The following is a 25,034-nucleotide window of genomic DNA, read 5'->3' as shown; positions in this document are numbered from 1 at the left end:
TTCAGCAAAATTTTGGAATGACGTCATCAAGTTATAGGAAGGGTTGAACAGATATACTTGATTAGCACGTTTATAAGAAATTTACAACGTTTGTACATTTTTTTTTAAATAATAATGATTAAAATATTTTCTCGAATAGTCAAGTACGGTCCTGAACCTTCGTGGGCATAGAAGTAGTCCGTGCCTTCAGAAATGCCATAAACGACAACTTCGTGGTTTCCTGATAATAATTCAAACTATGTATGCACCAGTCATAGACACATGTGTTTTATTAAACCATAAATGTGTCATGATAAATTCACATTAGATGCCTATTGACACAGACAATGAACAGTAGAACTTTCGAAGCACGTCTGATTATGATAAATTGTGTTGCAATTTTGTTGAAATTTTCTCAGAACACGTCATTTTTAAAAAAGCATTGACGATTTTGGCGGTCTGCCGAGGACTGAAATTTTTTGTGGGAACACTTCGGAAGTCTTCGATGAAATTTTGAGTATGGGTGACTTCATTGACAATTTCCCCATTTGGAAATTTGTTGAGAAAATTGAATTTTGCCTTTTTCGTTTTTGTACATAAGTATGTTTTAAAAATCGTCTGTCAATTTAATAAAATTAATAAATAAAATTTAAAAAAATATGTTGAAAACATCCAAATTTATCTATTTTTTCTCCTACTATTTGTTTAATAATAGAAAAGCACGGTCTCATTTTAAGGAGGTCATTAATATCAATTTACGAGAAAAGGAAAAATAAATGATGACAGATCTTTTCACTACAAATTTCCAACGTGGAACGAACCAAAATAGAAGAATCAGCGTTGCCACATTAAGGTAATTGTTATCATTTTTGTTCACTTTGATTTTGTGACACCATAGTTCGGTTGAAACAAATTTGTTTATCTTATTTTATTAGATGAAACCAGAAAAATCCAATTAGAAGACTTTGCACATACTTAAATCGTGATTTTCGTTTTATTTTATTTGATAAACAGCTGCGACAGTTTTAAATTTAATAACATGACTCATATATTTATTAAAAATGCAGCCACATGTAAGAAAATGCACGCGTTGAGCAAACTGGACATGGAAATTATTTTACGCTAGTATAAGACGTTTTTAGAAAAGCGGCACAATTAGTGCACACCCTGATTGCAGATAAGCGGCACCTGGAATTATAGTCCTTCATCACAATACCATTTCCTCTACCGTTATTTACACACACCGAAAACCAAATTATGTAGCAGAAATATCGTCATGAAACCACCGTACAACATAATGGTGGGTACGCGGAAATGGACCACAAAAACAAGTTTAATGTAACTAATGACAATGAAAAAATAACAAATAACCCATTGTTAAATTTCCTTTTGTAAATAAATAAATTACAGCGACATGTGGGCTAACATTGTTTAATAAAATATCTCGCGCGTGATTAATATTTCATTGTCTAAATATCATAAAATTGTCCTTGACTCTGATCTTTTTTACGAGAGGCAAAAACGCCAATCGAAGTGCTGTTAAATAATTTAATCCGCAAAGTGTTAAAAATAGCCGGTGTAGTGTAGTTTTTCATTTTGACCCATTTGAGTCTAATTATAGTTACACAGAATTTTAATTTTGTTGATTTATTTCCCGACAGAATACACACAAATGTCAAAAGACATTAGAAGCACTTAAATTAAATAATAATAATGATAATAAATATAATTAGTTGCAGATGTTGTACCATTTGTCTAAAATGTTAGTCCTTAATCTCGACACCGCTACGTATTTTTGACGTTAGAATGATCATATTTTGAATTTGACTTTAAAAAATTTTTTTGGCGATTTTGGCAATAAACTATTTGATGGAATTAATCGGATTCGCGGCACTGTAAAATCTGATACTTTGTCCGTACTGTTGGATTCGTAATGTGTCTGGTATTTTTGTAACCGTTATATTGCAAGAACTGAAATGAAGAAACTGATATGGTTCGATCAAAAAAAAAGTTGACGTCATATTGTTACCACAGCTACCAATATACATTGCTTCGTCATCACTATCTACCAAGTCCATGCCGGAAACTGGTTGAAATAGCGAATCTTCAAAAATACTGCCACTGGGTTGTCCCATGTGAAAACGCCAAATTTTGATGGAAACATTGGTTTTTCGAAAAATTATAAAATTTAAATTTGCCCCATAACAAGATTTTACTTAAATTTTGAAAATTTTGATTTGATCAATAGGTATAGATTGCTTCATTCATTAATTTTTTTGAGTCACCGTGTATAAATACCTGTAAAAAATATAAGTGCTTTGATAAATCACAAGCACAGACTGTGAAAATTTTGCATATTTTATATGGGATTTACTCGCCAACATTTTGAGATGACGTCATTAATTTTTTGGGACAGAATAAACGAGTAAATTTTGATTTACCATGCTTGCAGTTTCAAAGTTAAATTGAAAAATGTTGTTAAACAATTTTGAGGTTTTTTTTCGAAAAATTTAGATGTCTAGGGTTAATTCAATTTTAACAATATTGTTTAATGAAATATATTCACGAAACATTGCGTACGTCAGTTGACAAATACGAAGTTCCACTTTACTGCCTTGGCAGAAAAAAAAAATTCTTCCTAGACTGCAAAAGTCTTTTGCTGCTGCTGAAGAAACAGATGAAATGCGTAAATTAGCCAATCATTATAGGCAAACATGAATAGTCTGATAACAATTAAGATAATTTATAATTTGGTGAATTCGATGAAAGTTAACTTAACGCGGATTCATACACCAGATGTGCAGGAGTTTTAAAATTTAAATAATAATTCCTAATGTAAATTCTGGAAATGGCGTCATCCTATTGTTGGTGGGGATGATTATCCAAATTTTGGATATTCTTAATACACAAAATTTGACAACAATCGGTCCAGCAGTTTCGGAGGTAATACAAATTCGCACAGACGGCACACAGTCAGACGGAAACGGAGGATCTATTTTTTTCACACTCTAGGTGTCTTGAAACGTCGAAAAATATAAAAATAGCCAGTCGCCCATGGATCCGATTACAATACATCCTTAGCTTATGCTCACGATAACAAACCAAAAATATGGATTCATCATATTATGCATATTTTAGGTAGGATTTATTCCGCAAAAGTTTTGAGATGACGTCATTAATTTTTTTGGAAGGAATAAACAGATAAATTTTGATTAACGATTTATTATGCTTTCGATGCTCTTAAAATGTTTCCAAGTACTCCCCCGAAGAATAAAATCAAAATACCCACTTTAAGTTCATAATCACAGATGTCAATAGCAAAAAGAGCAATATTTGAAGAGATTAGTTTTCTGTAGAAATCAGCAAAGAAACAGAACAAGATATACAATAGTAATACTATAAGTATTATTTGCCAAAATCAGTTTTACCTTAGCAGGTACTAGCCCCACCCACCCGCCCTCTCTTTTCTTAGATGGTATCTCATTTGCCAAAATCAGTCTTATCTTAGCAACGACTAGCCCCGCCCACCCACCCTCTCTTTTCCTAGAGGATATCTCATTTGCTAAAATCAGTTTAATCTTAGCAGGTGACCCGCCTATTCTCCCTCTCTTTTCTTAAAGAAAATCTCGAGGATTCGTGGAGTTCTTCATTTGGAAAGAATTTCACAGAATCTTAGAGGCTCCTAGCGTCTTTTTTTGAATATGTGATGTTTTGTTTTCAAAGGGGAAATCAAAATATTGTCAAAACCGAAAAATTGAAAAATCAAGAATTTTAAAAATCTAAAAACTCCAAAAATCCAAAAATTAAAATATCCAATAATTGAAAATGTCGAAAATGTAAGAAAAATTTGAAAAATCGAGTAAGTAAAAAATCAAGAAAACAGAAAGTCGAAAATTCTAAACATTTAAAAATCGAAATCTTGGAAAATACCAAAATTGAAAAATCCCAAAACTTAAACAGAGAAATCGGAAATTAAGAAATTGTAAAATTGGAAAATTAAAAAATCGATCAATAGAGAAATTGGGAAATCGAAAATTCCAAAAATTTAGAAACGCCCAAAAATTGAAAAACTGAAAAATCCAAAAATTTAAATACATACATGAATTCCAAAACTGAAACGTCGAAAAATTGAAAACTCGAATAATCGAAAAACTGAAAAATTGAGAAATCGAAACTGAAAAATTGAAAAAACCCGAAATCAAAAGTACGATAAGTCGAGAAATGGAAAAATCTAAAAATTTAAAAATGAGAAGGCAAAAAATCGACAGACTGAGAAATCCAAACAACAAAAAAGTAAAAAATCTAAAATTTAAAAATTCGAAAAATTAGAAAATTTACAAAATCGAGAAATCAAGACATAAGCGAATCGAAAAATCAAAAAATTGAAAAATCGAGAAATGTAAGATTTAAAAAATCGCAAAATTTTGAAAAATCGAATAAGTAAAAAATCAAAAAAAAAGCAGGAGGTCGAAAAATCTAAAAATTTAAAAATCAAAATACATATTGAAAAATCCCAAAATGGAAAAATCACAAACAACACTGATAATTTGAAAATAGAAAAACTGAGAAGTCGAGAAATCGGAAAGACGAAAAATCAAAAAGTCGAAAAATTGAAAAATCCATTAATCGAGAAATTCAGAAATCGGAAAATCCAAAAAATTAGAAACGCCAAAAATTGAAAAATCGAAAAATTCAAATACATAAATCCCAAAACTGAAACGTCGAAAAATTGGAAACTCGAAGAAGCGAAAAGACGAATTATCGAAAAACAAAAAAATTGAGAAATCGAAATCGAACAATTGAAAAAACCCGAAATCGAAACATCAAAAGATCGATAAGTCGAGAAGTTGAAAACTCGAAAAATTGAGACATCGAAATAGTTAAAAATTGAAAAATGGGAATATTCAAAATTGAAAAATTTAAACTTAAAAAACCCGAAAAATAAAAAAATTGAAAAATCGAAAATGTAAGATTTAAAAAATTGCAAAATTTTGAAAAGTCGAATAAGTAAAAAATCAAAAAAAAACAGAAAGTCTAAAAATCTAAAAATTTAAAAATCGACATACGTATTAAAAAATCCCAAAATTGAAAAATTACAAAACTTAAACATTGATAATTTGAAAATCGAAAAATTGAGAAGTCGAAAAATCGGAATGACGAAAATCAAAAAGTCGGAAAATTAAAAATCCATTAATCGAGAAATTGAGAAATCGAAAAATTCAAATAGATAAATCCCAAAACTGAAACGTCGAAAAATTGGAAACTCGAATAATCGCAAAGACGAATAATCGAAAAACTCAAAAATTGATAAATTGAAATCGAAAAATTGAGAAATCGAAATGGTTGAAGATTGAAAAATGGGAAAATTCAAAATTGAAAAAGTTAAACTTGAAAAACCCGACGAATCGAAATATCGAAAAACTGAAAAATTAATTCCGAAAAATTAAAAAATCGAAAAATCTAAAAATGAGAAGGCAAAAAATCGACAGACTGAGAAATCCAAAACACAAAAAAGTAAACATCTAAAATTAAAAATTCGAAAAAGCATTGAAAATTTACAAAATCGAGAAATCAAGACATCAACTAATCGAAAAATCAAAAATTGAAAAATCCAAAACTGTAAGATTTAAAAAAATAGCAAAATTTCGAAAAACCGAGTAAGTAAAAAATCAAAAAAACAGAAAGTCGAAAAATCTAAAAATTAAAAAATCTAAATACATTTTGAAAAATTCCAAAATTGAAAAATCACAAAACTTAAACATTGCTAATTTGAAAATCGAAAAATTGAGACGTCGAGAAATCGGAAAGACGAAAATCAAAAAGTCAAAAAATTAAAAAATCCATTAATCGAGAAATTGAGAAATCGAAAAATCCAAAAATTTAGAAACGCCAAAAATTGAAAAATTGAAAAATCGAAAAATTCAAATACATAAATCCCAAAACTGAAACGTTGAAAAATTGAAAAATCGAAAAATCGAAAAGATGAAAAATCGAAAAACTGAAAAATTGAGAAATCGAAACCCGAAAATTTTAAAAAACCCGAAATCGAAACATCAAAATATCCATAAGTCGAGAAATGGAAAAATCGAAAAATCTAAAAATGAGAAGGCAAAAAATCAGTAGACTGAGAAATCCAAACAACAAAAAAGTCAAAAATCTAAAATTTAAAAATTCGAAAAATTAAAAATTTACAAAATTGAGAAATCAAAAAATTGAAAAATCGAGAAATGTAAGATTTAAAAAATCGCAAAATTTTGAAAAACCAAATAAATAAAAAATAAAAAAAAACAGTAAGTCGAAAAATCTAGAAATTTAAAAATCGAAATACATATTGAAAAGTCCAAAAATTGAAAAATCACAAAATCACATTGATAATTTGAAAATCGAAAAATTGAGACGTCGAGAAATTGGAAAGAGGAAAAATCAAAAAGTCGGAAAATTAAAAAATCCATTAATCCAGAAATTAACAAATTGAAAAATCCAAAAATTTAGAAACGCGAAAAATTGAAAAACTAAAAAGTCGAAAAATTCAAATACATAAATCCCAAAACGGAAACGTCGAAAAATTGGAAACTCGAATAATCGAAAAGATGAATAATCGAAAAACTGTAAAATTGAGGAACCGAAATCGAAAAATAAAAAAAACCCGAAATCGAAACTTCAAAAGATTGATAAGTCGAGAAGTGGAAAACTCGAAAAATTGAGACATCGAAATAGCTACAAAAAAAAAATGGGAAAATTCAAAATCGAAAAATGAAAAATCTAAAAATCTAAAAATGAGAAGGCAAAAAATCGACAGACTTAGCAATCCAAACAACAACAAAGTAAAAAACCTAAAATTTAAAAATTCAAAAAATTGAAAATTTTAAATTTACAAATTCGAGAAATCAATCAACGAATCGAAAAACAAAAAATTGAAAAATCGAAAAGTGTAAGACTTAAAAAATCGCAAAATTTTGAAAAACCGAATAAGTAAAAAATAAAAAAAAACAGGAAGTTGAAAAATCTAAAAATTTAAAAATCGAAAAGCATTGAAAAATCCCGAAATTGAAAAATCATAAAACTTAAACATTGATAATTTGAAAATCGAAAAATTGAAAAGTCGAGAAATCGGAAAAACGAATAATCAAAAAGCCGGAAAGTTCAATCGAGAAATGGAGACATCGAAAAATCCAAAAATTTAGAAACCCCAAAAATAAAAAAACTGAAAAATCGAAAAATTCAAATACATAAAACCCAAAGCTTAAACGTCGAAAAATTGGAAACTCGAATATAATCGAAAAACTGAAAAATTGAAAAATCGAAATCGAAAAATTGAAAAAACTCGAAATCGAAACATCAAAAGATTGATAAGTAGATAAGTGGAAAAATCGAAAAATTTAAAAATAAGAAGGCAAAAAATCGACAGACTGTAATCTAAATAACAAAGAAGTAAAAAATCTACACATTAAAATTTCGAAAAATTTAAAATTTACAAAATCGGGAAATCAAGAGATCAACGAATCGAAGAATCAAAAAATTGAAAAAACGAAAAATGTAAGATTTAAAAAATCGCAAAATTTTGGAAAACCGAATAAGTAAAAAATAAAAAAAACAGAAAGTCGAAAAATCTAAAAATTTAAAAATCGAAATACCGATTGAAAAATCACAAAACTTAAACATTGATAATTTGAAAATCGAAAAATTGAGAAGTCGAGAAATCGGAAAGACGAAAAATCAAAAAGTCGAAAATTTAAAAAATCCATTAATCAAAAACTGAAAAATTGAGAAACGAAATCGAAAAACTGAAAAAACCTGAAATCGAAACATCAAAGGATCGATAAGTCGAGAAGTGGAAAAATCGAAAAATTGAGACATCGAAATGGCTAAACATTGAAAAATGGAAAAATTCAAAATTCAATAATCCGATAAATCGAAAATTGAAAAATCGAAATATCCAAAAACTGAAAAATTAATTCCGAAAAATTGAAAAATCGAAAAATCTAAAAATGAGAAGGCAAAAAATCCACAGACTGAAAAATCCAAACAACAAAAAACAAAAAAATAATATAATTTGAAAATCGAAAAATTGAAAAGTCGAGAAATCGGAAAGACGAAAAATCAAAAAGTCGAAAAATTAAAAAATCCATTAATCGAGAAATTGAGAAATCGAAAAACTCAAATACATAAAACACAAAATTGAAGCGTCGAAAAATTGGAAACTCGAATAATCGAAAAAACGAATAATCTAAAAACTAAAAAATTAAGAAATCGAAATCGCAGAATTGAAAAAACCCGAAATTGAAACACCAAAAGATCGATGATTCTTGAAATGGAAAAATCGAAAAATTGAAACATCGAAATAGTTAAAAATTGAAAAATGGTAATATTCAAAATCGAAAAATTTAAACTTAAAAAATCCCAAAAAATCAAAAAATTGAAAAATCGAAAGTGTAAGATTTAAAAAATTGAAAAATTTTGAAAAAATCAAAAAAACAAAGTCAAAAAATTTAAAAATTTAAAAATCGACATACGCATTAAAAAATCCCAAAATTGAAAAAGGACAAAACTTAAGCATTGATACTTTGAAAATCGAAAAATTGAGAAGTCGAGAAATCGGAAAGACGAAAAATCAAAAAGTCGGAAATTTAAAACATCCATTAATCGAGAAATTGAGAAATCGAAAAATCCAAAAACTTAGAAACGCCAAAAATTGAAATTCCGAAAAATCCAAAAATTCAAATATATAAATCCCAAAACTGAAACGTCGAAAAATTGGAAACTCGAATAATCGCAAAGACGAATAATCGAAAAACTCAAAAATTGATAAATTGAAATCGAAAAATTGAGAAATTGAAATGAGTGAAGATTGAAAAATGGGTAAATTCAAAATTGAAAAATTTAAACTTAAAAAACCCGATAAATTGAAAATTGACAAATCGAAATATCGAAAAGCTGAAAAATTAATTCCGAAAAATTGAAAAATCGAAAAATCTAAAAATGAGAAGGTAAAAAAGCGACAGACTGAGAAATCCAAACCACAAAAAAGTAAAACATCTAAAATTTAAAAATTCGAAAAAGCATTGAAAATTTACAAAATCGAAAAATCAAGACATCAACGAATCGAAAAATCAAAAATTGAAAAATCCAAAACTGTAAGATTTAAAAAAATCGCAAAATTTTGAAAAACCGAATAAGTAAAAAATCAAAAAAACAGCAAGTCGAAAAATCTAAAAGTTTAACAGTCGAAATACATACATATTGATAAATACCAAAATTGAAAAATCACAAAACTTTAACATTGATAATTTAAAAATCGAAAAGTTGAGAAGTCGAGATATCGGAAAGACGAAAAATCAAAAAGTCGAGAAATCAAAAATCCATTAATCTAGAAATTTAGAAACGCCAAAAATTGAAAAACTGAAAAATCCAAAAATTTATATACATACATAAATTCCAAAACTGAAACGTCGAAAAACTGAAAAAACCCGAAATCGAAACAGCAAAAGATCTATATAAGTATATAAAATTCGAAAAATTGAAAATTTACAAAATCGAGAAATCAAAATTAAAAAATCCATTAATCGAGAAATTGAGAAACCGAAAAATCAAAAAATTTAGAAACGCCAAAAATTAAAAAATCCATTAATCGAGAAATTGAGAAATCGAAAAACTCAAATATCGAAAAATTGAGAAGTCGAGAAATCGGAAAGAGGAAAAATCAGAAAGTCGAAAAATTAAAAAATCCATTAATCGAGAAATTGAGAAATCGAAAAATCCAAAAATTTAGAAACGCCAAAAATTGAAAAACTGAAAAATCCAAAAATTTATATACATAAATTCCAAAACTGAAACGTCGAAAACTGAAAAACCCGAAATCGAAACATCAAAAGATCAGTAAGTCGAGAAGTGGAAATATTGAAAAATTAACACATGGAAATGGCTAAAGATTGAATTGAATTCAAAATTGAAAAATTTAAACTTAAAAAATCTATAAATCGAAAATTTGAAAAATCGAAAAATCTAAAATCCATTAATCTAGAAATTTAGAAACGCCAAAAATTGAAAAACTGAAAAATCCAAAAATTTATATACATACATAAATTCCAAAACTGAAACGTCGAAAAACTGAAAAAACCCGAAATCGAAACAGCAAAAGATCTATATAAGTATATAAAATTCGAAAAATTGAAAATTTACAAAATCGAGAAATCAAAATTAAAAAATCCATTAATCGAGAAATTGAGAAACCGAAAAATCAAAAAATTTAGAAACGCCAAAAATTGAAAAATCGAAAAATTCAAATACATAAAACCCAAAATTAAAAAATCCATTAATCGAGAAATTGAGGAATCGAAAAACTCAAATATCGAAAAATTGAGAAGTCGAGAAATCGGAAAGAGGAAAAATCAGAAAGTCGAAAAATTAAAAAATCCATTAATCGAGAAATTGAGAAATCGAAAAATCCAAAAATTTAGAAACGCCAAAAATTGAAAAACTGAAAAATCCAAAAATTTATATACATAAATTCAAAAACTGAAACGTCGAAAACTGAAAAACCCGAAATCGAAACATCAAAAGATCGGTAAGTCTCGAGAAGTGGAAATATTGAAAAATTAACACATCGAAATGGTTAAAGATTGAAAAATGAGAAAATTCAAAATTGAAAAATTTAAACTTAAAAAAACCATCTAAATCGAAAAATTAAAAAATCGAAAAATCTAAAAATGAGAAGGCAAAAAATCAATAAACTGAGAAATCCAAACAACAAAAAAGTAAAAAATCTAAAATTTAAAAATTCGAAAAATTGAAAATTTACAAAATCGAGAAATCAAGAGATCAACGAATCGAAAAATCACAAAACTTAAACAGTGATAATAATTTGAAAATCGAAAAATTGAGAAGTCGAGAAATCGGAATGACGAAAAATCAAAAACTGGGAGAATTAAAAAATCCATTAATTGAGAAATTGAGAAATCGAAAAATCCAACAATTTAGAAACGCCAAAAATTGAAAAATCGAAAAATTCAAATATATAAAACCCAAAATTGAAACGTTGAAAAATTGGAAAATCGAAAAACCGAAAAGATGAATTATCGAAAAACTGAGAAATCGGGAAATCGAAATCGAAAATTGAGGAATGGAAGTAGCTAAAAATAAAAAAAATGTGAAAATTCAAGTTTGAAAAATTTGTAACTTAAAAAAAACGTCAACCAAAAAGTGAAAAATCGAAACATCGAAAAACTGAAAAATTAATCCCAAAAAATTGAAAAATCGAAAGATTGAGAAATCAAAACAACAAAAAGGTGAAAAATCTAAAATTTAAAAATTCGAAAAATCGAAAGTTTTAAAATGGAGCAATCAAAACACCAGAAAATAGAAAAATCAAAAATTTTCTTTTCATGGTCACGGTAGAGTCAAAATACGCATTCTACCGGTCAACAGAAACAAAACAAGACAACAAAAGAAAAAGGAAAGAAACCCACCAGATTAACATCCACTGACAAAATACGAAGAGAAAATATGAAAAATAATAAGCACTATTGAAGACACAAGAGATACTGAAAGAAAAACATTACCATTGAAAATCACCAGATGGAAGAAAAAAGCAGTAAATAGGAGAACAATTATTCAAGCAGTATGCAACCCAAAATACATTTTTTGGATACTTTTACTTCCCAAGTGTAAAAGGCCGTATTCCAATCAAGTCAATAGGGCGACTTGCTACTTCAATGTTTTCTCGACGACGTTTCATGACCCCTAGACTACGTAAAAAGTGGTCTCCTGTTTCCGTTTGTAGATCGCTCTTAATTTGCTTAGCAGTCCCACCATAAATTTCCTGTAGTGTCCTTACGTATTCTTAAATCCAGGGACGGCTCACAAAATATTCAATCCTCATCGCATTGGTCGCTCAATACAGTAATATTTACCTTAAAATGAGGTATTTTGACGTGTGTTGCTACAATAGGAACAGTGTAGTAATCTAGTAGTAGACTTATCTTTGAAAAAGAATGTTGTAAAGTGCTTAATGATTATTATTATCATTAAAACACAAAATAACTCCTTCGATTCATTACGACGGTTCATGGTCAAGCCTTGAGTTTGTGCCAACTTCTACGCTACGTGCGCAGGTCTATCTAAATTTTGTCGTATAAAAGTACTTAAAATATTGTAACCTGATTTTATTCCACACAATTTCTAAATTTGCGTTAAATTTTATATACACGGTGTCCGTAAATGTTGTTCACGCTTTGTTTGAATAGTGGACTGATTACCCACCTGAGTTGCTACCACACTGTTGCAAAGGCGGCAAATCAATATCTTAATGCAAAATCGATCACTTAAAGGTCAACTAGCTAAATAAAATGTGAACAACCACTTGCAGAAAATTGCCACAACGTTGCAACTTATTAATTATTTTTGGCACATGCCGCCAACAGATGCGCACCTCCAATAAGCAAATGTTTGTCAAACACGACGTTTATAGAGATAGGGAGACAGTTGAATGACAAACAAAATTATAAAGTAATGGGCGCTTGAAGTGGCAAACTCCAAGTGCTTAATCAATAAAAACCGTCAATTATCAAAAAAACTCTCCAGTGACGAGCGACGACGCAAAGGGAAGTAATGCGGCACCAAAAAAATGTGTCGAGTGTGATGACACGACATTTGAAAAAATCGACGGGCCACTGGACCGTGTAATACAAATACAGTTAATAAACAGCATCTAGAAATTACTTCCACGGTTCATTGTTGTGCTTCGTGTAACGGGTTTTTTCCTTTTTTTTTGTGCAACTAATAAATGGAGCACTCAAGGACCAGACTTGTTGTTGCGTCTACGAGTAATAGCGCGGACACAAAAAAGATAAGATAACGGATAGGATGGTAATACTATACATAACTAATAAAAATGGGAAGATTGCTACTTACGGATTCTTTCAAACATTGTTGAACGTTGTCGCCTTTGTACTAGTGTATTTAATACTGTTGTTTAAAATAGTTGGTTAGAACATTAGATACAAAGGTTAATTTTGTGTGTTATCGGAGTGAGATAATGTAATAACTACGGGTTTTCATGTTGTATTGTTGGCGGTAAATAGTATAGAAAATCTGTTATGTAAGCAAAGTGCCAAACTATTATTATCTTCTGTGAGTTATCTTTTAATGGTTTTTCGTTTCGGGTCTCACTAGGTCGCCGCCGTGTTCACCAGATTCACGTCCACTTGAGACAGCGTCGAGTCTTATATTAAAACAATGAACACATTTCGTGCACTGTTCAATTTGACTTGGATTGAAATGTATATGTGTTTTAATAGCACTGAGTTGATTCTAATCAAGTGTAATCATTGAAGATAACCATAAAATTTCGACAACCGTCTGTCCTCTAGTATGTTAGTCGTTTTTTCAAAAAAAAAGTGGCCAAAATTTCAAAAATAATCAGATATTATGATAAAATTTTTATCGTTTAGTGTCACGTTGCTACGTGGCGGTGTCGTTACTATGCGGGAATTGATTTGGAGTTTATAATTTCATCTGTTACAATGTGGTGTCCTCAATGTTCTCGTTTCATTACGTTAATTAATTTTGTAACGTATAATGGAAAGTCACTGAAAGGCTGTCAGTTCTATCCGAAGTTAGAGCAGCGAAAAAGAATGTGGGACGGAATCGATCGTGGAAACGTCAAAGAAGTGTGTGGAGAATTCATCTGACGAATATCTGCAAAATTAAACCTCCAGCAGCAAAAAATATATTGCTGTAAGTTATGAATGTTCAACAGTAATTAAAATTTCTTCCGAGGAAATATTTACTTTTGCGTGTGGGCGCATGAATTCGTATCGCTTGTTCTTTGTTTATACTGTTTCAAATATATTTCTCTGTTCTACTGGAACTAATTGTGTTTCTATTTTCACCAACACCGCAATTTACCTCGACAACGCACTTTTTTGAAATTCTGGTTTGGCAAAACTAAATAATACTGTGGGTAGGCAACCAGTAATACGTTTTGTTTTGTGCGTAACCAACGAGTTTAAGGTTGAATTTGCATTGCTAAATTTCAGAACAATCGAATTCAAAAATTTAAGAATTGTAAATGTGGCATGTAAATGAGTTAGATAAAAAAGAAAATTAAAATATTTTTTGCGAAACAGGAGGCAATATAAGATTTACGCTTTTCATGTTGATTTGCGTTACTATTTTAGCATATTTTAGGCAGAAATGTCGAACACGTCAAAGTTTTCTCTGACTAGATGGAATTGGTTAAAAGAAAAAAATGCTGAACAGGAAAAAATTTATGAATATTAAAAAATTTCATTAGAAAACGTTCTCCATAGACTCACAAATACATGTAAAACGTTGGCAGAAATAAACCTACCATTTATAGAGGGCTTTTTTGAAAATTGTCGAATTATGAATTATTACTTTTTCTTCCCAGGTATAAGCTGAGGATGTATTGTAATCGTATTCTACTGGATAATTTCATGTTTTCTCGACGTTTTATGACCCATAGACTAAGGAAAATAGGTCTCCCGCTTCCGTCTGTCTATCAGTTTGTCTGTGTGCCTCTGCCGTCGGTCCGGATTTTTATTAGACAGATAATCTCCGAAACTACTGGACCAATTGTTGTTACATTTTCTATGTATTTTATATTTTATATTATATATTATATAGCTTCCGACAAAATAAAATTTAAGGATGTACTTTTTGGTTTTTATTTATTCACAGAAATGTTTATGTGTTTATTTGGGACAATAGAGAGGTAAGTCAGGTCAGGTCAAGTCACGTCAAGTCACGTCAAGTCACGTCAAGTCATGTCAAGTCACGTCAAGTCACGTCACGTCACGTCACGTCACGTCGCGTCACGTCAAGGACAAACAAATTTAGACCTGCACTTGAAAAATCAAAATTTCACTTCATTTAAACGGATATAAAATGTTCGAACCCACATTTTATATATTTTTAAATGAATTAAAATTTCGGGGACCACTTGTATCTTGTTTTCGAAATAATTTGAAAGAATCCTGGGGTTCCCGTGTCTTGTTTCTGAAGTAATCTGAAAATTCTGTTTTGTGTTTGCTTTTTGAAAAAAATTGAAAGAATCTCGAGAAATCTTTGTGTATGGTTTTTAAGTAGTTCCTAAAAATCTTGGGGATTTTTTTGTCTGGTTTCTGAAGAAGATTGAAAGAGTCTTGGGCACTTATTTTGTTTTATTTTTGAAGTAGTTTGAACGAATCTTAGGGATCTTTTGTGTCTGATTTCTTAAGTAGTTTGAAAGAATCCAGAGATCTCGTTTTTTTTTTGTTTTTTTTTTCATAAAAGAATGTTCTGATATCGCATCTTGTTTCGGAAGTAATCTGAAAGAATTTCAGAGGCCGCTTGTATTTTTTTTCAAGTAGATTGCAAGAATCTCGGGGACCTTTTGTGTCTGGTTTTTGAAGTAGTTTGAAAGAATCTCAAGGATTTTTTTGTTTTGTTTTTGAAGTAGTTTGAAAGAATCTTGGTGATCCAGTGTTTTGTTTTCGAAATAATTTAAAGAATGTTGTACATGCCTTGTGTTTGTTTTTGAAGTTGTTTCCACGAATCTCGGGGACTTCTTCTATTCGATTTTTGAAATAGTTTAAAAGAGTCTCAGGGATCCCTTGTACATGGTTTTTGAAGTAGTTTGCAAGAATCTCGGGGACCCTTGTGTCTTGTTTTTGAAGTAGTTTATAAGAATTCTGTGGATTCCTTGTCAAGTTTTTGAAGTAATTTGAAAGAGTCTCGTTGATACCTTCTATTTGTTTTTGAATTATTATTTGCATGAATCTTGAATCTCTCTAGTGTCTACTTTTTGAAGTAGCTTGAACAAACCTCGGAAATCCCTTGTGTCTGGTTTTTGAAGTAGTTTGATAGAATCTCGGCATTTCTTTTGTTTTGTTTTAGAAGCAGTTTGAAAGATTCCTGGTGATCCCTTGTCTTGTTTTGAAGTAATTTGAAAGAAAGTCGTGGATCAATTGTATTTTGTTTTTGAAGTTATTTGCACAAATTTCGGGGACTTCTTGTGGCCGATTTTTGAAGTAGTTTGAAAGAATCCTGGTGATCCCGTGTCTTGTTTTTGAAGTACCTGATTTAAAAAATATCGTTGATCTTTTTCTACGTTCTTGAAGTAGTTTTTAAGAATTCTGGGGATTACTTGTTTTGTTTTTGAAGTAATTTGAAAGAGTCTCGTTGATATCTTGTATTTTGTTTATGAATTATGTAATTTGCATGAATCTCGGGAATCTCTTGCGTCTACTTTTTGAAGTAGCGTGAAAGAATCTCGGAGATCCCTTGTTTCTGGTTTTTGAAGTAGTTTGAAAAAATTTCTAGGATTTCTTTTGTTTTGTTTTTGAAGTAATTTGAGAGAATCCTGGTGCTCCCGTGTTTTGCTTTTGAAGTAATTTAAAGAACCTCGAGGATCTTTTGTGCTTGGTTTTTGAAGTAGTTTGAACGAATCTCGAAGATTTCTTTTGTTTTGTTTTTGAAGTAGTTTGAAAGAATCCTGGTGATCCAGTGTTTTGTTTTTGAAACAATTTAAAGAATGTCGTGGATCCCTTGTGTTTGTTTTTGAAGTTGTATGCACGAATTTCGGAGACTTCTTCTGTTTGATTTTTGAAGTAGTTTGAAAAAACCTCAAGCATCCCATGTGCCTGGTTTTTGAAGCAGTTTTTAAGAATTCTAGGGATCCTGTGTCTTGTTTTTTAAGTATTTAATTCGAAAGAATCTCGTTGATACATTCTGCTTTGTTTTTGAAATATATAATCTACTTTTTGAAGTACTGTTAAAAGAATCTCGTGAATCACTTGTGCTTGGTTTTTGAAGTAGATTTTCAGAATTCTTTGTCGGGTTTCTGAACAATTTCGGAATGATCTCGGGCACTTGTTTTGTTTTATTTTGGAAGTAGTTTGAACGAATCTCGGGGATCTCCTTGTGTCTGGTTTTTGAAACAGTTTGAAAGAATCTTAGAGATCCCGTTCTTATTTGTTTTTTTTCAGCAATGGTTTAAAATAATGTTGTGATATCGTGTCTTCTTTCTGAAGTAATTTGGAAGAATCTCGGAGAACTCTTGTGTTTTTTTTCAAATAGATTGCAAGAATTGGTTTTTGACGTAGTTTGAAAGAATCTCGGATTTTTTTTTGTTTTGTTTTAGAAGTAGTTTGAAAGATTCCTGGTGATCCCTTGTCTTGTTTTGAAGTAATTTGAAAGAATCTCGAAGATTTCTTTTGTTTTTGAAGTAGTTTGAAAGAATCCTGGTGATTCCGTGTCTTGTTTTTGAAGTAATTTAAAGAATATCGTTGGTCCCTTGTGTTTATTTTTGAAGTAGTTTTTAAGAATCTCGAGGATCTTTTGTGACTGGTTTTTGAAGTAGTTTGAAAGAATCTCGAGGATTTCTTTTGTTTTGTTTATGAAGTAGTTTGAAAGAATCCTGGTGATCCAGTGTTTTGTTTTTGAAATAATTTAAAGAATGTCGTGGAGCCCTTGTGTTTGTCTTTGAAGTTGTTTGGACGAATTTTGGGAACTTCTTCTGTCTGATTTTTGAAGTACATAGTATGAAAGAATCTCAAGAATCCCTTGTACCTGGTTTTTTAATTAGTTTGAAAAAAATCTCGAGGATATCTTATTTTTTGTTTTTGAAGTAATTTGAAAGAATCTCGGGAACCTCTTGTGTCCACTTTTTGAAGCAGCGTGAAAGTATCTCGGGAATCCCTTGTGTTTGGTTTTTGAAGTAGTTTGAAAGAATCTCGGGATTTCTTTTGTTTTGTTTTAAAAGTAGTTTGGAAGATTCCTGGTGATCCCTTGTCTTATCTTGAAGTAATTTGAAAGAATTTCGTGGATACCTTGTATTTTGTTTTTGAAGTAGTTTAACAGACTCTTTGGGACACCTTGTGTTCTGTTTTTGAAATAGTTTGAAAGAATCTCGAGGATTATTTTATTTTTGAAGTAGTTTGAAAGAATCATGGTGATCCCGTGTCTTGTTTTTGAAATAATTAAAGAATGTCGTTGATCCCTTGTGTTTGTTTTTGAAGTAGTTTTTAAGAATCTCGGGGATCCCTTGTGCCTGGTTCTTGAAGTAGTTTGAAAGAATCTCTAAGATTTCTTTTGTATTGTTTTTAAAGTAGTTTGAAAGAATCATGGTGCTCCCATATCTTGCTTTTGAAGTACTCGTAATTTAAAGAATGTCGTTGATCCCTTGTGTTTGTTTTTGAAGTAGTTTTCAAGAATCTCGGGGATCCCTTGTGTCTGGTTTTTAAAGTAGTTTTTAAGAATTCTAGGGATGCCTTGTCTTGTTTTTGAAGTAATTTGAAAGAGTTTCGTTGATACCATCTGCTATGTTTTAGAATTATATAATGTGCATGAATCTTTGGAACCTTTTATCTCTGCATTTTGAAGTAGCGTTTAAAGAATCTCGTGAATCTCTTCTGCTTGGTTTTTGAAGTAAATTTTCAGAATTCTTTTGTCTGGTTTCTGAAGAAATTTGGAAGAATCTCAGGCACTTGTTTTGTTTTATTTTTGAAGTAGTTTGAACGATCTATTGTGTCTGGTTTTTGAAACAGTTTGAAAGAATCTTGGGAATCACTTCTGACTGGTTTTTGAAATATTCCTTGTCTTGTTTTTGAAGTAATTTGAAAGAATGTCGTCGATTCCTTGTCTTTTGTTTTTGAATTATGTAGTTTGCATGAATCTCGAGAACCTCTTGTGTCGGCTTTTTGAAGTAGCGTGAAAGAATCTCAGGGATCTCCTATGCCTGGTTTTTTAAGAAGTTTAGAAGAATCTCGAGGATTTCTTTTGTTTTGTTTTTGAAGTAGTTTGAAAGAATCTCAGGGATGCCTTGTGCCTTTTGGAAGTAGTCTGAAAAAATCTCGAGGAATTCTTTTGTTTTGTTTTTGAAGTAGTTTGAAAGTACCTCGGGAAACCCTTGTGCCTGGTTTTTGAAGTAGTTTTTAAGAATTCTGGGGATTCCTTGTCTTGTTTTTGAAGTAATTTGAAAGAATCTCGTTGATCCAGGGTTTCGTTTCTGAAATAATTTAAATAATGTCGTGGAACCCTTGAAGTTGTTTGCACGAATTTCGGAGACTTCTTCTGTTTGATTTTTAAAGTAGTTTGAAAGAATCTCATGGATCCCTTGTGGCTGGTTTTTGAAGTAGTTTGAAAAAAGCTCGAGGATTTCTTTTGTTTCTGAAATAACTTAAATAATGTCGTGGATTCCTTGAAGTTGTTTGCACGAATTTCGGAGACTTCTTCTGTCTGATTTTTAAAGTAGTTTGAAAGAATCTCAGGGATCCCTTCTGCCTGGTTTTTGAAGTAGTTTGAAAAAATCTCGAGGATTTGTTTTGTTTTGTTTTTGAAATAGTTTGAAAGAATCTCGTTGATCCCTTGTGTTTGATTTTTGAAGTAGTTTTAAGAAATCTGGGGATTCCTTGTCTTGTTTTTGAAGTAATTTGAAAGAATTTCGTTGATCCAGAGTTTCGTTTCTGAAATAATTTAAATAATGTCGTGGATCCTTTGAAGTTGTTTGCACGAATTTCGGAGACTTCTTCTGTCTGATTTTTAAAGTCGTTTGGAAGAATCTCAGGGATCCCTTCTGCCTGGTTTTTGAAGTAGTTTGAAAAAATCTCGAGGATTTGTTTTGTTTTGTTTTTGAAATAGTTTGAAAGAATCTCGTTGATTTCTTGTGTTCGGTTTTTGAAGTAGTTTTAAGAAATCTGGGGATTCCTTGTCTTGTTTTTGAAGTAATTTGAAAAAATTTCGTTGATCCAGAGTTTCGTTTCTGAAATAATTTAAATAATGTCGTGAATCCTTTGAAGTTGTTTGCACGAATTTCGGAGACTTCTTCTGTCTGATTTTTAAAGTAGTTTAAAAGAATCTCCGGGATCCCTTGTGCCTGGTTTTTGAAATAGTTTGAAAAAAATCTCGAGGATTTGTTTTGTTTTGTTTTTGAAATAGATTGAAAGAATCTCGTTGATCCCTGGTGTTTGGTTTTTGAAGTAGTTTTAAGAAATCTGGGGATTCCTTGTCTTGTTTTCGAAGTAATTTCAAAGAGTCTCGTTGATACCTTTTGCTTTGTTTTTGAATTATATAACGTGCATGAATCTCGGGAAGCTTTTGTGTCTACTTTTTGAAGTAGCGTAAAAGAATCTCGGGAATCCCGTGTGCCTGGTTTTTGAAGTAGTTTTTCAGAATTCTGGGGATTCCTTGTCTTTTTTTTGAAGTAATTTGAAAGAATCTCGTTGATCCAGAGTTTCGTTTCTGAAATAATTTAAATAATGTCGTGGATTCCTTGAAGTTGCTTGCACGAATTTTGGAGACTTCTTCTGTCTGATTTTTAAAGTAGTTTGAAAGAATCTCAGGGATCCCTTGTGCCTGGTTTTTGAAGTAGTTTGAAAAAAATCTCGAGAATTTCTTGTGTTTTGTTTTTGAAATAGTTTGAAAGAATCTCGTTGATCCCTTGTGTTTGGTTTTTGAAGTAGTTTTAAGAAATCTGGGGATTCCTTGTCTTGTTTTTGAAGTAATTTGAAAGAGTCTCTCGTTGATTCTTTGTCTCGTGTTTTTGAATTATGTAGTTTGCATGAATCTTGGGAACCTCTTGTGTCGGCTTTTTGAAGTAGCGTGGAAGAATCTTGGGGATCTCTTGTGCCTGGTTTTTGAGGTAGTTTGAAAAAATCCTGAGGATCCCGTGTCTTGTTTTTGAAGTAAATTGAAAGAATGTCGGGGGTTCTTTGCGTTTTTTTTTTGAAGTAATTTGCACGAATTTCGGGGACCTCTTGTGTCCGCTTTTTTAATAGTTTGAATAAATATTGGGATCCTTTGTGCCTGGTTTTTGAAGTAGTTTAAAAGAGGTCTGACGATCCCTTCTTTTGTTTTTGAAGTAATTTGAAAGAATCTTGGGGATTCCTTGGGTGAAGTAGTTTGTTGGAATGTAAGGAACTCTTTTGTTCTTCTTGTTTGTTTGTTGTGTTTTTAAAGTAGTTTAAAAGAATTTTGAAGACCGCTTTTGTTTTGGTTTTACAGTAACTTGAAAGAATTTCTGGCCCCCCTTGTGCCTGGTTTTTGAAGTAGTTTGAAAGAATCTCGAGAATTTCTTTTGTTTTGTTTTTGAAATAGTTTGAAAGAATCCTGGGGAACCCTTTTCTTGTTTTTGAAATTGTTTTAGAAATCTCATGGACCCCTTGTGTTTTGTTTTTAAATATTTTCAAAGAATCTCGGGGACTGCTTGTATGTATTTTTTAAGTAGTTTGAAAGAATCTGCGGAATCCCTTGTCTCAGGTTTTAAAGTTGTTTTCAAGAATATCGGGGATTTCTTGTATTTCGTTTTTGAAGAAATGGGGATCCCGTGTCGTGTTTCTGAAGTAATTTGAAAGAATCTCGGGGATCCCTTATGACTGGTTTTTGAAGTAGTTTGAAAGAATCTCGGGGATCTCTTGTGTCTGGTTTTTGAAGTAGTTTGAAAGAATCTCAGGGACCCCTTTTGTTTTGGTTTTAAAGTTGTTTAAAAGAATCTCAGGAACTTCTTTTGCCTGGTTTTTGAAGTGGTTTGAAAGAATCTCGGGGATCTGTTTTGTTTTGTTTTTGAATTAGTTTGAAGGAATCTCGCGAACTCCTTGTGCCTGGTTTTTGAAGTGTTTTGAAAAAATTTTAGGAATCTCTTGTACCTGATTTTTGAAGTACATAGTTTGAAAGAATCTCGGAGATTTCTTCTGTTTTGTTTTTGAAATAGTTTGAAAGAATCCTGGAATCCGTTGTCTTATTTTTGAAGTAGTTTGACAGAATCGCGCGGACTCCGTTTTGCTTTAGTTTTGAAGTAGTAAGAACTTCGGAGATTTCATATCTTGTTTTTGTAGTAACTAGGAAGACTGTCGAGGACGCCATGTGTCCAATTTTTGAACTAATTTGAAGAATATCGGAGTCGCCTGAATTAGACTTAATAATGTTGAAACATTTTGTTTTTCTTCGCCGAAATTCTAATTGTAAGTTCTAATTCTTTCTGCGCATCAGGCAAAAGTTTGTCTGTGGTAAAATATTCATTTATTTCATTATATACCTAATGAGTCATTATTGGCCTTTTCTGAATATAGTGACTTTTTTGTGTTCTCATGTATAGCATTAAATTTCGACAGATTTCCCAACTAGCAAGAAAAAGTGAGGTAATTTTGATCATTGTATAACTGACGTGTAACAAACTTACTATATTTTCTATTGTTCGTAAGTTAGACTAGGTTAGCACAAGTAGATCAGAGTAGTGTAGGTCACTTTTCAAGTGAGACGCGTATAAATTATCGCTAGTCATGGAGGTAAGGGGAGGATTGAAATATGTTTTACGCAACATTAATAACAATTAGTCTTAACACCCGTATCTAATGACAGAACTTTCTGAAAGCCGGTTATTTCACTCACTTCCGGGTCAGTGGCGAGTATAATTGTATTAATAAAGTTTTTGCAAGACAAGTTAATGGTAATTTTTTAATGTCACGAAGGTTATAATTTTAATATATGTTTTTAATGCCGATTTTGCATATGCAGATTCAAAACGGGTTTCCTAAGACATTTTTTTTTGTACGAGTAAAATTAAGAACTGAAATTGGAATTGAAACATCACGATCCAGATGTCGCCGGCCATGACAATACAAAACGAAAATTTACGTATCATCCAGCCTTGTATTCTTCGCTATTTTTACCACCATAATTGCATAATGGTATATAATTACAAATTCTTAAATATTTAAGCACCAATTTACCGGATCGATGGAAAAGAACCTATTTTAGGACCCACACTCCCAAACTAACGCACCGGCCGGAAAGCCCACGACCCCACAAGCACCCCACTCACCTATCTTTCCCACATCCATCTTCTGCACCAGCTGCACAGACATCTTCGTGGCGTTAAGAAAGTAACTCAAACCGATCATAAGTAATTGGCATTCGACTATATCACAACAGTAGCATATCACAATCGACGACTCGCGTAAAACTCCTCGAATCGCCGCTCAACAATTACATCACTGAACTTTGCATTCTCTTAATTACCACAATCACTTAAATCACAGCAGATTGTCCGGTTATCGAGTAACGAAAGCCGGATTTTCGGGCATCACGCTTTGCAGCGTTCACGGTCAAACTGGAAGCAACCCCAGTGAACGCAAGGGTGTAGTGTGGAGGTGGCGGCAGACGTAATTAATCAATATTCTATCAAATATTCAGCTGAATTTACTCGGGACGGGGGACAAAGCGCAATTTTAATGGCAAAAAGGACTTTGAGTGGAGTGATGGGGTGAGTGATGGGCGGGCTAATGGGCCCGAAGGGGCGGCGATGGGTGACGCCGGGACGGGAATGTCAAGGGGTATGAATTATGGATGGGTCGGCTTGGGTGGTCTGTTATTAAAACGGTTTGGATGAGGGGATTGTGGTAAGGTTGTGGATGAATACCACCTTTTCGCCAAGCTTGGGGTTACGACAGAGTGTGACGTCATATTGGACTAGGTCAATACTATTCAGTTTTGTAATAAAGGGCAGAGCCGGGATTGGGACATCTGCATAATGATAGTACTGTTGCTAAGATTGGAAAAATTTCCATTGTTTGTATTTGGAATGGAGAGGGGATTGAGTATTGTCTACATATGTAAAAGGAGCGATTTTGACATCGATTAGTTTGGATTTTTTTTCTTTTTTGATGATTAATAATGCAAATCCGTGTCACGGCTTCACCGTTCGTGATTTCTGTTGCTGGATTATTTATAATTTTGTGCTGGAGTTGCATGGATGACTGGAAGAGACATCTGTAGGTTCTGAAATGGCTGAAATTGAGGTCGTTGAAACACAGCAGGAATCTATCGACCTACGTCTGGTAGAAATTTTTGCTACAATTCGATTTCATTGTTGCTACTAGGAGCAGATTTAATAACACTTCTCGCATCATTGTGGATCAGAAATTTTTGACACATTAATTTATTATTCTTAGTGATGCCCAAAATTCAAATAATTCAAAAACTTTATATTATACTTTCCGAGCGTAAGCTAAAGAAGGTCATAGGTTTCCGTGTCTGTCGTCTGTCTCTATCGTCTGTCTCTATCGTCTGTCGTCTGTATGTCATCTATGTCAATATTTGTCAAATTTTATATGTATTTTAGGAAGTAGATGGAAGAACTCTAACCACAATTTATCAAATCATCCCTACCAAAGATATGCTGATTTCACCTCAAAATTGGGCAAAGTAAATGTTATTTAAATTTTATAAAATAACATTCTTCAGTGCTCATGCTTTATAAATGTACCTTGATTTCTTATCTTAGGCATTAAAATTTTTGGAAAAAATATCAGCATTTTAGAATTTAACTTGTGCAGAACCTAACACTCTGAAATCTTTTAAAGTTACTAAAAAACTAATGAATGAAGTTTAAAAAATATATCAAAACGACGAAAAAAAAGAAAACTTGATTGAAATTTTCTTGTTTTAGGTTGTGAAGTAAACAAAAAATGGGAAAATATTTTCCAAAAAAAGTGTCAAAACGGACCTTATTCGAATGGGAAAAAGATCCCAGTTTATAGAGAGTTCCCCGTAAATTAAAAATCTCAAGTTATTTTGTGATAAGTTTTTGTAAGTAATCGAAAAAATGGGAAAAACTTTCCAAACATTATTCACAAAATTTATTAAATCATCCCTACCAAAGATATGGTGATTTCACCTCAAAATTGGGCAAAGTAAATGTTATTTAAATTTTATAAAATAACATTCTTCAGTGCTCATGTTTTATAAATGTACCTTGATTTCTTATCTTAGGCATTAAAATTTTTGGAAAAAATATCAGCATTTTATAATTTAACTTGTGCAGAACCTAACACTCTGAAATCTTTTAAAGTTACTAAAAAACTAATGAATGAAGTTTAAAAAATATATCAAAACGACGAAAAAAAAAAAAAAGAAAACTTGATTGAAATTTTCTTGTTTTAGGTTGTGAAGTAAACAAAAAATGGGAAAATATTTTCCAAAAAAAGTGTCAAAACGGACCTTATTCGAATGGGAAAAAGATCCCAGTTTAAAGAGAGTTCCCCGTAAATTAAAAATCT

At 31.2% G+C, this 25,034-nt stretch overlaps 1 protein-coding gene across 2 annotated transcripts in view; it reads right to left on the bottom strand.

Moving 5' to 3' along the window:
- Positions 1 to 23,087, bottom strand: part of LOC135123351 (long-chain-fatty-acid--CoA ligase 6) — a 79,640-nt gene extending 56,553 nt beyond the window's left edge. The window contains exon 1 of one of the 2 annotated variants that reach the window (XM_064047913.1): positions 22,799 to 23,087. In XM_064047913.1, the coding sequence (XP_063903983.1) occupies positions 22,799 to 22,877 (79 nt within the window). In that variant the 5' untranslated portion in view covers positions 22,878 to 23,087. Of the gene's footprint in view, positions 1 to 12,888; positions 13,231 to 22,798 lie in introns of those variants that run through there. The other variant, XM_064047914.1, reaches the window with a different exon arrangement.
- Between the last annotated feature and the right edge of the window lie 1,947 nt (positions 23,088 to 25,034).

The sequence above is a fragment of the Zophobas morio genome, unplaced genomic scaffold (genome assembly GCF_036711695.1).
Source record: "Zophobas morio isolate AGI-343-1 ecotype UQ-CSIRO unplaced genomic scaffold, CSIRO_AGI_Zmor_V1 ptg000006l, whole genome shotgun sequence".
NCBI classification, from domain to species: Eukaryota; Metazoa; Arthropoda; class Insecta; order Coleoptera; family Tenebrionidae; genus Zophobas; species Zophobas morio.
This window is presented reverse-complemented; position numbering and strand designations above follow the sequence as displayed.